The sequence below is a fragment of the Oncorhynchus keta genome, chromosome 1, assembly GCF_023373465.1.
Source record: "Oncorhynchus keta strain PuntledgeMale-10-30-2019 chromosome 1, Oket_V2, whole genome shotgun sequence".
Lineage (NCBI taxonomy): Eukaryota > Metazoa > Chordata > Actinopteri > Salmoniformes > Salmonidae > Oncorhynchus > Oncorhynchus keta.
The window spans coordinates 13140253-13153312 of NC_068421.1; the positions used below are offsets into that span (position 1 = coordinate 13140253).

Here is a 13060-nt window from a genome sequence, read left to right on the forward strand (position 1 = left end):
CCTCCCCTGGCTCTTCCCCTCCAGCTGCCCTTCACAGAAGCCATGCGGAACAAGGCTCGGCTGTCAATCACGGGCAGTGTGGGTGAGAATGGGCGTGTCTTAACACCGGACTGCCCTAAGGCCGTCCATGCTGGCCACTCCCTCAGACACCCAGGGCTTACCCTACCATCGGGCCTACCCTGAAAACCAAAAACACACACTGTGCCTTAACCACACACACGGCTACGTCATTACCACCCCGACGCCACACACACAGACACACAGACCAGAGACCGCCAGCAAGCTAACAGCAACAACAGGGAGAGAGGAGGGACAAATATGATGATCACCATCACACTAAAATCCCAATTTGAGCTCCATGAAACAAGGACAACAAGGTGACAAACTAACAGTTAGAACACTGACGACGTGGAACCGAAAAGAATAACAGAGAAAGATAAAAATGGTGATGACGATGGTGATGATGAAGACTTTGAGCACTGTCATGAGCAGGCAGACATTACTTTATCTGCTCCAATGTGATAGACTGCGTCCTCTAACAAGCCACACCCCTGATCCCCTACCAGGAAACAATGCTTTAGGACAAACCTTCATCATCTTCACTTGCCTACGAAGAATAAGCTCCAGGCGAATCACTTATAAGACCAGAAAACTGTAAACCTGAAAACGTTGGACTGTACAAACCTGCTCTTTCTCCATGAACTGTTCAGACGAACATGCTTTTACAACGCTTTGGTTAGCGTCTCGCAAACACAATGCAGAGATCACTGAAGTTACCGTAATAGACGAAAACTCAACTGATATCTCCAAACTCATATGGCTAACACGACCGTAGGATTCACAGGGGTTTATAAAAAATGAAAATTTGAAAAAAGAGTAATAGTTACTGAAATGATCCATTATAATGACAGTAACGCTAAATAACAACTAGATGTATCACTTCTCTGGGCAGGGAACAGAGGTAAAGCTGTACATTCTGTGAAAAGTGAAGAAAACGTATCAAAGTTCACCCCCCATATAAGGTATTGTTTTTGACCAGGGCCACATTTAGCCATCTAGAGCGCTGGTCTAAAGTAGTCCACTAAATGGGGGACAGGGTGTCACGTGAGACATGGACATGTTGTTTTCCAGTGGAGAGAGAGAAGGTACTGACTGTTTCAGAAGCTTGCATTTTAAAAACTGTTGTAAATTACTGTGTAGCAAAACTGAACTCACCTCTCTTTTTTAACCATCTTAGGTAATAATTCATTGCAATAATGAATATAAGAAAATGCCACTTGTAATTATGAATACATCTTTTTATAAATACATATTATATATAATACAAATGAATATATATATATATATACACACACACGTCTATAGAGAGCTATAGAAAATGATATGATCACCATTGAGTGAGGCCATGACACCTTTGAGGCCATGACATCTGTTCTGTTAAAGGGTGTTTTGATAATGATAATGATTATGTTCCAGTCTTTGTATGTCCTAATCCACACTGAATGTCAATCTGACACTCACAATCACATTTACAAACACACATTGTCACTTACACAGTGTCAACTCTTACAGAACGATCTTTGACATCACATGACATGTCCCTTTCTTTCTAGTTGTTTGTTCCCCGTTTTTATTTTGTTTTTTTGTCCACCATTTTGAGAACATAGCCTCTGTTCGTACAATAGTCCCAGATCTTCATGTTTATTCCTGTGAAAGGGTTATTTTGTCTGGCCGTCTTCTGTTTTAATGTCTATTGCAGCTGTCTGGGTGGGCTAAGAGGAAAGGGAGAAAGAAAAAAGAACTAAAATAACTAAATTCAAGTTTTTTTTCTTCAAAGTACCACACGTTTAAAATGAAAGAGTTCTAACTGAACGGTGGAGTTTGGTGGCATTGACAGCAGTTGCGTGGGTAGTATTGCCTTGGCCCTGGCATTTTGAGCACTGTGTATCTCCTCTCCTCTCCTCCACTCTTCTCCTCCCACTGACAGGGTCCTGCCTAAACTGAGTGTCAATGCACACAAAGTCACCTTGCCCTTGACATTAAACCCTTGACCTTCTCTAGCTTTGACCTTTCTACTCTTATAGGCACTGACATGACCAGTCAGTATTTAAACTCTCACTCTGAGCCCTAGTCTTTTTCTCTCTCCCTCTCTTAACCCTCTAGAGCTTACAAGATATTTAGGTTGTTGTTTTAGTGTTCGATCTCCCACCAAATGAACTAACCCCAAGCAGGCACTCCTACCTGTGTATCGTTGAAGCAGACAGGCTGACTGCTGGCTAACTACTAACCACCTTAGGTTTTTCTGGGTTTAACACAATCTTTCTTTGTATTAGGTTTCTTTTTCTAGTAAAATATCAACCCCTCTTTTCTCTGTGTATTTCTTTAACCTCTGGCATCGGTGCGCTCTTCCACCCCCCCCCCGTGGAACGGTTGAGCTAACGTAGGCTAATGTAATTAGCATGAAGTTGTAATTAACAAGAACATTTCCCAAGACACAGACATGTCTGATATGGGCAGAAAGCATACATTTGTGTTAATCTAACCGCACTGTCCAATTTACAGTAGCCATTACAGTGAAATAATACCATGCTATTGTTTGAGGAGAGTGCACAGTTATGAACTTGAAAATGTATTAATAAACCAATTAGGCACATTTGGGCAGTCTTGATACAACATTTTGAACATATATGCAATGGTTCATTGGATCAGTCTAAAACTTTGCACATACCCCGCTGCCATCTAGTAGCCAAAATCAAAATGTTGCCTGGGCTGGAATAATACATTATGGCCTTTTTCTTGCATTTCAAAGATGATGGTACAAAAAAATACAAAGATCTAATGTGTTATATTCTCCAAAATTAATTTCACATTTCCACAAACTTCAAAGTGTTCCCTTTCAAATGGTGTCAAGAATATGCATATCCTTGCTTCAGGTCCTGAGCTACAAGCAGTGGGATTTGGGTATGTCATTTTAGGTGAAAATTGAGGTATGGATCCTTAAGAAGTACGAACAACATATTTGGTTGTACTGTGTATGACTTCAAGATGATAGTTTCTGAAGAGTTATTGGAGAAGACCCTTCCAGAAATATAGTGTAGTTACTCATTTTCCACATGGAAATGATGACAATGACATTATTGGCAATAACTATAGCTATCATTGACATTTACATAACATTTATATCGCCATCGGCATTGAGTGAACAGAATATTAGGAACACCTGCTTTCCCATGACACAGACTGACCAGGTGAATCCAGGTGAAACCTATGATGCCTTGAAACCTATTGATGTCACCTGTTAAATCCACTTCAATCAGTGTAGATGGGGAGGAGGGGAGGAGACAGGTTAAATTAGGACTTTTAAGACTTGAGAAAATTGAGACATGGACTCTGTATGTGTCATTCAGAGGGTGAATGGGCAAGATTTTTTTTCCAGTACCTTTGAACAGGGTATGGTAGTAGGTGCCAGGCACACTGGTTCGAGTGTGTCAAGAACTGCAACGCTGATGGGTTTGAATGGTGAATGAACAGATATGATAACCAGTAGGTATTTTACTGGACATATATGATAACCAGTATGTATTTCACTGGTCAGATATGATAACCACTAGGTGTTTTACTAGACAGATATAACCACTAGGTGTTTTACTAGACAGATATAACCACTAGGTGTTTTACTAGACAGATATAACCACTAGGTATTTTACTGGACAGATATAACCACTAGGTATTTTACTGGACAGATATGATAACCACTAGGTATTTTACTGGACAGATATGATAACCAGTAGGTATTTTACTAGACAGATATGATAACCAGTAGGTATTTTACTAGACAGATATAACCACTAGGTATTTTACTAGACAGATATAAGGGATATTTTCAGTTTTTCCACAGTTGAGGAGCCAAACTGCTGCAAATATTTTCTATTCTACACAATTCGTTGTTTATTTAGTTATTAAACATCATTCAAGACACGTTTCACCAGTGAAAAAGGACAATTTAATCCAATAGTATTTGACCTAAAAACCTAAGCCAGTCAGCAGCTGAAGCAGATCCTTTCATATAGATCCTTTCATCCTTGCAGAAACAGACAACAGAAATCCCAACGTTTATGAAAAGCCTAGTCTTTGTGATTTAAACTTCCTACTCTGTGTGTGTGTGTGTATATACAGTTGAAATAGGAATTTTACATACAGTTAGGTTGGAGTCATTAAAATTAGTTTTTCAACCACTCCACAAATTTCTTGTTGACAAACTATAGTTTTGGAAAGTCAATTAGGACATCTACTTTGAGCATGACGAATAATTTTCCAACAATTGTTTACAGACAGATTATTTCACTTAGAATTCACTGTATTACAATTCCAGTAGGTCAGAACTTTACATACACTAAGTTGACTGTGCCTTTAAACAGCTTGGAAAATTCCAGAAAATGATGTCATGGCTTAAGGAGCTTCTGTTAGGCTAATTGACATCATTTGAGTCAATTGGAGGACCACGCAGCCGTCATACCACGCAAACCGAAGAACACCATCCCAACCATGAAGCACGGGGGTGGCAGCGTCATGGTGTGGGGGTGCATTTGCTGCAGGAGGGACTGGTGCACTTCAAAAAGTGGATTGCTTCATGAGGAAGGTAAATTATGTGGATATATCGAAGCAACATCAAGACATCAGTCAGGAAGTTAAAGCTTGGTCGCAAATGGGTCTTCCAAATGGACAATGACCCTAAGCATACTTCCAAAGTTGTGGCAACATAGCTTAAGGACAACAAAGTCAACGTATTGTAGTGGCCATCACAAAGCCCTGACCTCAATCCTATAGAAAATTTGTGGGCAGAACTGAAAAAGCATGTGCGAGCAAGGAGGCCTACAACCCTGACTCAGTTACACCAGTTCTGTCAGGAGGAATGGTCCAAAATTCACCCAACTTATTGTGGGAAGCTTGTGGAAAGCTACCCGAAATGTTTGCCCCAAGTTAAACAATTTCAAGGCAATGCTACCAAATAGTAATTGAGTGTATGTAAACTTCTGACCCACTGGGAATGTGATGAAAGAAATAAAATATGAAATAAATAATTTTCTCCACTATTTTTCTTACATTTCACATTCTTAAAATAAAGTGGTGATCCAAACTGACCTAAAACAGGGATTTTTTACTAGGATTAAATGTCAGGAATTATGAAAAACTGGGTTTACATTTATTTTGGCTAAGGTCTATGTAAACTTCTGACTTCAACTGTATCTACAGTGTTTTTTGAAAGTATTCAAACCTCTTGACTTTGTCCACATTTCATTACATTAAACCTTATTCTAAATTAATACATTTTTTCTCCCCATCAATCTACACACAATACTTCATAATGACAAAGCAATATCAGGTTTTTAGAATATTTATAAAATTATAAAAAATGAAATATCACATTTACATAAGTATTCTGACTCTTTACTCAGTACTTTGTTGAAGAACTTTCAATTACAGCCTTGAGTATTCCTGGGTATGACGCTACAAACTTGGCACACCTGTATTTGAGGAGTTTCTCCCATTCCTCTCTGCAGATTCTCATAAGTTCTGTCAGGATGGATGGGAATTTACCATAGATTGACGCCAAGTCGTAGAAACATCCCAAGGATGATCAATGGAAACAGAATGCGCCTGAGCTCAACCTCGAGTCTCAATGCAAAGGGTCTGAATACTTATGTTGCAAACATTTCTAAAAACCTGTTTGCCCTTTGTCATTAGGGGGGTATTGATGAGGAAAAACATTTATTCCATCCATTTTATAATAAGACTAACATAACAAAATGTGGAAAAGGGGAAAGGGGTCTGAAAACTTTCCAAATGCACTGTATACATCAGGTGATTTAAGTGTGAATGTGTGTGTGTGTGTGCGCATGTGTGTGTGTGTGGGGGGGGGGGGTACACCAGATGTATTAAAAAACAGGCAGAATAAAGTAAAAATACCCTATTTATGTATATCCTTTATTGTGAGTCAAGGCAATGCAGAAAACATATCCCATCTCTTTTTTTCTCTCCTTTTTAAATAGTTACTCAACTCTTTCCTTGGACGACGGGTGAACCAGCAGATATATTCAACTACAGGGCTACTATAGAACACCACACAAAACAGTTCATTATAGCACCAAACCACACCCACTATCAAAATAAAACAATTATAAAAGACTTAGGTTTGGAAAAATAAAGACATCTGTAAGGCCTGATATGACACTGGTTGGGAAACAGTCACACATAGAGCATTTTGTGCTTTGAGTTTACAGCTATTCTACATTATGTCCACTTCCTATGCAGTACATGGATGGTACTACTGAGCTACACACAACTTTACCAGGGACAAAACCATTTCTCCCAGTACACAACCACTCACTTTATACAAAACACATTGTACAGACAGATTATCTTTGTTAAAATGAACCGCTCCTCTGAATTGAAAGAATCCCTGTTAATGCAAGTCCACAAACATAACAGAATGATTGGATAATAATGTGATTGGATGAGGCTACTGAGGTTGAGTGGCAGTTTCAGTCTTGGTCCTGCCTCTACAGGAAATAAAACTGGATAAATATCCTCCGTCATCAACCTGGAGTTGGATGATGACACCCTGCTGATCTAAGGTCAGTTTGGTTGAGCTGTGCACCTCATTTCAACCATTGTGGATCAGACTGAACTGTAACAAGCAATTGGAGCTGCCAAAAACAGACAGGAGAGGGAGGAGAGAGTCTCACTGGACCATGGAGGTGACTGCTCATATAGGCTCGTAGCTGGCCTGCCTACACTGAGATAACCGCCCCCCTCCCCTCGTTTGCTCTTCTTCCAGGCACTTCTCTCATAGATATGCTTTAATTCTCACCACATACGCTGCTTCTAAGGTTTACTATGTACATCTCTCTCTCTCAATTACCTCGTACCCCTGCACCACTTGTATATAGCCAAGTTGTCGTTACTCATTGTGTATCTATTATTACGTGTTTTCCTTTTCTTTCGCGTTGTGTTGGTGGGAAGGGCCCCTAAGCATTTCACTGTTTGTCTACACATGTTGTTTACCAAGCATGTGACAAATACAATTTGATGCTATCCTTCCTCTCTCCTTCCTCCTGCTCCCTCAGCGACCCTGATCCTGGTGAAGCTGCATTCTCTCCTTCTCCACCTCTAGTCTCTCCCGCTCGATCTGCAGTCGTCCAGACTCAAACTTAAAGAACTGCAGCCTCTCTTTCTCTAACTGCAGTCGCTCCTTCTCCAGCCTCAGTCTCTCACCCTCCAGATCTATCATAGAAAGCCAGGGTTTATTCTCCTTTCTCTCATTCTGTCCATCCACAGCAGAGGAAGAGGTGGTGGTAGGGGTGGAGGAAGAGGGAGGGCTTTGCTGGGGGGGAGCTGTGGCCCGTTCTGATTGGTTCATGAGCAACACCCGAAGTCTCTCTTTCTCCAGCTGCAATCTCTCTTTCTCCAGCTGCAATCTCTCTTTCTCCAGCTGCAATCTCTCTTTCTCCACCTCCGACTGACTCAGTCTTTCCTTCTCCAGTAGGAGTCTCTCTCTCTCCACCGCTAGCCGCTCCGTTTCCACAGCCAGACGCTGCTTCTCCAAGGCAACCAGAAGTCCCGCACTCTCGTGATTGGCTAGTCCTAAGCCAGCAAAGCCCAGTCCACCCAGGCCGGTCGATGAGAGGTCCCGATTCATTGAGGCCGCCGCCCCCTTTGATGCGCTGAGCATTCCGAACTCATCAATGTGTGAAAATACTTCAGGGATACGTCCATCTCGCTCTCCCATGTCGGGTAGGAGGGAGGGGAAACAATCATCATCCTCTACCTCACCCTCACCACTATCACCCTCCAGCTGACAGAGACAGAGAGTCAGATCATTGATATACTGATTAATATCATACACACATCCTGACACGCACACTAGTGATGCACAGGTCAGTGGTTTGTAACCCATTCACCACCTCCCAACTATGTGAGTAAAAATCTGTGGCCCGCACCCGACCCTAACCCACAATATAGAAAATGTGCTGTACAGACGCATAGATGCGCCGCTTATAACTGAATACATTTTAGTAGGCTATTTGTTATTCAAGAATACCCATACTATCATGCTGTATACAATTAGTTCATTTTAGTATACTGTATCCTTTCAGTTGAGCGTACTAGCTCCTCGCCCATCTACCGGAAGTTGATGCTGTTGCTACACAACCTCTTACTAGCTAGTTAGCATAACAAATTACTAGTTAGACATTTTACGACTTCGGGTGTGTTCTTAAATTCAATCTGGAGTGCGCTCGTAAATTCAGAGCGTGGTAAGATTGTCAGTTTGTAAATTCAGAGCGTATCGCTCTCGGAGCGCACACTGGACGCTGGGGCCGAGGAGGAGTAGGGTTGATTTGAGCGTTCTGACCTTACAACGGCAGTCAAGAACCCAAACTGATGTTGGCTAGCTACTTCCAGACACAAATGAGACCACTCTGACCATTTCTCGCCCGAGCAGAGATGGTTAGGCAGTTTAAGTTATCCAGAGCGTTGGTGACTAACTGTGCTGCTGACAATTTAATTATGCTTTTTGCTGAAACCGGCCATATTCAACGGGTATTGAGTGTTTGTAAATTCATTATTCTGCGCTCTGGTACACTCAGACGAGAGTGCTCTGAAATCGGAGTAGATAGCCAGAGCGAATTTACGAAAGCACCATAATGTCCACTGAGAACGCACTAAGACTATACCATAAAGCTAAGCTAAACATGACGTAAATAATCAAGTCAATGTCGGGTAGTTAGTTAGCCTATAGTTATTATACTGGCATATTTCATGTATAAGTAGCCAACTAACATATCGGTACATACTGCTGTAATGAAATGCTATGTGGCTCGTAAGGACAGCGTAGATAACAAATTGTCAGCCAATATAACGTCTAACGTAACTTATTTGAAAAGTTATTACTTTATTACATTCACTAATTCTGACAAATGTTGAGCAAAGCAATACATCTGTATCCGCTCTCGTTCTTCGGCTGCATATTTTCCATAATTTTCTTCCTTCTGACAACGATGTGAAGCCACGCCCATTTCCTGAATTGCATTATGGGCCCGAAAGTACAGAAATAGTGTCCCCTGTGTGTATACTTCATATTTTGGCGAATTTAGTACAACATCTGTGAACTTGGCATACTAACTATATCCATACGATGACCAATAATAATAATAACTATAGACTCAATTCACGTCACAAAAACTCAGCAAAAAAAGAAACGTCCCCTTTTCAGGACCCTGTCCTTCAAAGATAATTCATAAACATCTAAATAACTTCACAGATCTTCATTGTAAAGGGTTTAAACCCCGTTTCCCATGCTTGTTCAATAAACAATTAATGAACATACACCTGTGGAACGGTCGGTAAGACACTACCAGCTTACAGACGGTAGGCAACTAAGGTCACAGTTATGAAAATGTAGGACACTGAAGAGGCCTTTGTACTGACTCTGGAAAAACACCAAAAGAAAGATGCCCAGGGTCCCTGCTTATCTGCGTGAACGTGCCTAAGGCATGAGGACTGCAGATGTGGCCAGGGCAATACATTGCAATGTCCGTACCCTGAGAAGCCTAAGACCGCTCTACAGGAAGACAGGACGTACAGCTAATAGTCCTCGCAGTGGCAGACCAAGTGTAACACCTCCCCAGGATTGGTACATCCGAATATCACACCTGCAGGACAGGTACAGGATGGCAACAACACCTGCCCAAGTTACAACAGGAACGCACAATCCCTCCTTCAGTGATCAGACTCTCAGCCTATTGCAGACAGAGGCTGGACTGAGGGCTTGTAGGCCTGTTGTGCTCACCAGACATCACCGGCAACAACGCCGCCTAGGTATCTTTGAAGGAATGAACGTTACAGAGGCCTGTACTCTTTCAATTTGGAGGTGGAGGATCCGTCATGGTTTGGGGCGGTGTGTGTCATCATCGGACTGAGCTTGTTTTCATTGCAGGCAATATCAACACTGGTGCGTTACAGGGAAGATACATACTCCTCCCTCATGTGGTACCCTTCCTGCAGGCTCATGCTGACATGACCCTCCAGCATGACAATGCCACCAGCATGACAATGCCACCAGCCATAGTGCTCGCTCTGTGGGTGATTTCCTGCAAGACAGGAATGTCAGTGTTCTGCCATGGCCAGCGAAAAGCCCGGATCTCGATCTCAATCCCATTGAGCAGGTCTGGGACCTGTTGGATCGGAACTTGTCCGGGAACTTGCATGTGCCTTGGAAGAGTGGGGTAACATCTCACAGCAAGAACTGGCACAGTCCATGAGGAGATGCACTGCAGTACTTAATGCAGCTGGTGGCCACACCAGAAACTGACTGTTACTTTTAATTTAACCCTCCCCCTTTTGTTCAGGGACACATTATTCCATTTCTGTTAGTCACATGTCTGTGGAACTTGTTCAGTTTGTGTCTCCGTTGTTGGATCTGATGTTCACACACGTTAAGTTTGCTGAAAATAAACAGTTGACAGTGAGAGGACCTTTCTTTTTTTGCTGAGTTTAGTACAGTTAATATGAGTATTCAAACACAGCCCTGGTCTTTCTTGCCTCAGTGGATTGACTTTTTCTGCCCACATTCCCAAAATCATTTGGCAATTGGCGTGTATTTGGCATTCCACAGTTAGGAACTAAAGCTTAGGCTACGCACTAACACCAGATAAAAACATTTTAAAAAATGTACCCTATGGATATCGATTGCGCAACAATTCTACAATTATATATATATATTTTTTAATGCATCATGTTCCCTTTATTCAACTCACAAATCAATAACGCACACACAAACACATGGATCCTCACCCTGTATCCATTGGCCTCCTCCTCCAGCTTAACCTCCGTAGACATCGAGTGTCCGCTGGGCTCTCCAAGATCCGCCAGGTCCTGCCAGTCGCACTGGGACTCCTTGGGAAAGCCAGAGAGGTCGAGCGACTGGTCCCCTGAACCCAGTGAGGCGTCGTGTTCAGGGGAGGACGGATCATACTCTGCCTTCAGCCCTGTGGAGAGAGACAGCTCAGCACGGAGCTGCTTCCTCTTCATTAGGGACCGCCAGTCCAGGTAACGCCGCTTCACCTAGAACCACACACACAACCATTACAAACAGTGATGATGTCACAACTCAACATGCTTCAGGAAGTTGAGGTAAAATCAGCACTGGGAAGTGGGTGCCCAAAGGAACTCCTTCTAGTGAATCGGGGTGAATTAAACTATTGAAATGCAGCCCTTATATTTAGGATACAAACTCTTTTCAGTGTTGTGTTTGAGGCCACCTGAAGTGAGGGCAAATAGAGAGAGCCACTACAAATTAGCACTAACCCAAACAAGTCTATAACAAATAAAAAAATACTAAATATGTTCCAACTTCACCTGGTCTCCCGACAGTATATGATGAAAGTAGGAAGCCCAAGTTTCAATAGGCGATAAGATATGAATGTGTCATAAAAGGAGTGAGGATATGTGGGCTTGAGAAGCAGTTTTATGCGCTGACAATGGGAGCTGATTATTATGACGTTTTTACACCACTTGTCTCTGGAAGAAATGATGAAACCTCATCGTCCAAGTCAAGACGGAGTGCAAATGTATCCGATACGAGACACTCAATGTGGTCTAGAGATCAGACTCGAGTGCCACAAAACTCTTTTAGAACATCATTTGTCACTATGGAAGCTCCCTCCACACACACCTCTGAAGCTGTGCGTAGTTCACCCTCTCCCAGTGAGTTGACGCCTCCTGCTACCTCCTCCCAGGCTCGTCTCTTCAACTCGTTGATGGCGGTGTTCTGCTGGCGGGAGAACAGCACGTCTCGTCGCTTGTGGATCTCCCGGATCAGCGTCTGCGTCTCACGAACGCTGTAGTTACTCTTCCTCTTCCTCTTCAGGTGTTTCATTTGCAGGAAATCCAGCCTGGCGGTCAGGAGAGGTGCACAGGCAGATGGCGAGAGAGAGAGATCAAGGAGGGATGGAGATAGGGATGGAGAGACAGTAGTCTTACAGAGGGACTCTGAAATGGAGAAGGACATCATTGGGCAGAAGCATAGAGAAGTGTGAAAGAGGGAGGGATGAAAGACGGAGGGATGAAAGAGGGGGGAGATACAGAGAGAGGTGGAGAGAGCAGTCAGGTTGTAGATCGCTGGATGAAGGACTGCTGTTGAGAAGAATCCCACTGTCCTTCCTCAGGTGACACACTCCCTTAGTTCACTCAAAGGTCACACAAAATAGGTAAGTGCTACATCGGATGTGTTCTCAGGCAACCAGAGCAGGGTTCAGCTTCCTCCTGAAAGACGAAAACAGGAGCAGAGCAACCAGAGAATGATTAGTTGATTCAAACTAGTGGTAAACTTATCTTCAATAGAACTCAAAACGGGTCTGATCTTTATCTGTCACAGGACAAGTGAATGCTTTGACAGACACAAGACTGCATGCGTAAGAAGACTGCTGTGTATTTGACCTGCTGAGTATCGCAAAAGCAAAGCTTTGCTTGCAGGCAACCATCATTTCAAACCATGCCACAACCTTGGTTCTTTTTCATTTATTTGGGCCCACGATTGACGATGGGGGAAGAGATAGCTATCATATCTGTCTCTCTATTTTCCGAGGTGAGACGGGGATCAGGATAGGTTCCAGTTTGGAATATGTAAAAACTCAGTGCAGTGCTTTGCATTACGCTTTTTGTGAAACGCATCAGCTAGCTTGGTAATGTAGCATAATCGGCGGTGTTTGTGGAACCGATAGCTAGCTAGCACACCAGCACATTTGCACCGTAAAAACTCAAATCCCCACGTATCCTTTTTATTGAGCCAACATGGTCACGCTCTCCCACGTAATGTAATACCATTTATGATCATCGTAAAATAACTCACCTTATCTATCGTAGAGAATAAATCAGATGCTCATCAACGCCAAAATCTGAATCGGAAAGACACCTTTTGGCGACGCACCATAAACATCCTTCCCATTGGTCCCTTCATTGCCACGCCTACTTTTGACATGTCACGTCCCACCAGTTTTTC

The 13060-nt window shown here is 42.7% G+C and overlaps 2 protein-coding genes across 6 annotated transcripts in view; one reads left to right on the forward strand and one right to left on the reverse strand.

Annotated features, from left to right (window-relative positions):
- Nucleotides 1-4662, forward strand: part of gria4a (glutamate receptor, ionotropic, AMPA 4a) — a 197354-nt gene extending 192692 nt beyond the window's left edge. For 2 of the 5 annotated variants that reach the window (XR_008109938.1, XR_008109963.1), the window contains exons 18-19: nt 25-3547; nt 3760-4662. Coding sequence is in view for 1 of the 5 variants with exons in the window: in XM_052505532.1 (XP_052361492.1) it covers nt 25-183 (159 nt within the window). In the remaining 4 variants the exon portion in view is untranslated. Of the gene's footprint in view, nt 1-24 lie in introns of all 5 variants that reach the window. The other 3 variants (XR_008110342.1, XM_052505532.1, XM_052505600.1) reach the window with 3 other exon arrangements.
- A 1304-nt stretch (nt 4663-5966) lies between these two features.
- Nucleotides 5967-13060, reverse strand: LOC118389886 (myb/SANT-like DNA-binding domain-containing protein 4). The gene is made up of 4 exons (XM_035779880.2): nt 12911-13060; nt 11735-12324; nt 10855-11124; nt 5967-7855 (listed from the first exon to the last, which is right to left on the reverse strand). Exons 2-4 carry the CDS (start codon nt 12071-12073, stop codon nt 7124-7126), a joined length of 1341 nt encoding a protein of 446 aa, XP_035635773.1. The 5' UTR covers nt 12074-12324; nt 12911-13060; the 3' UTR covers nt 5967-7123.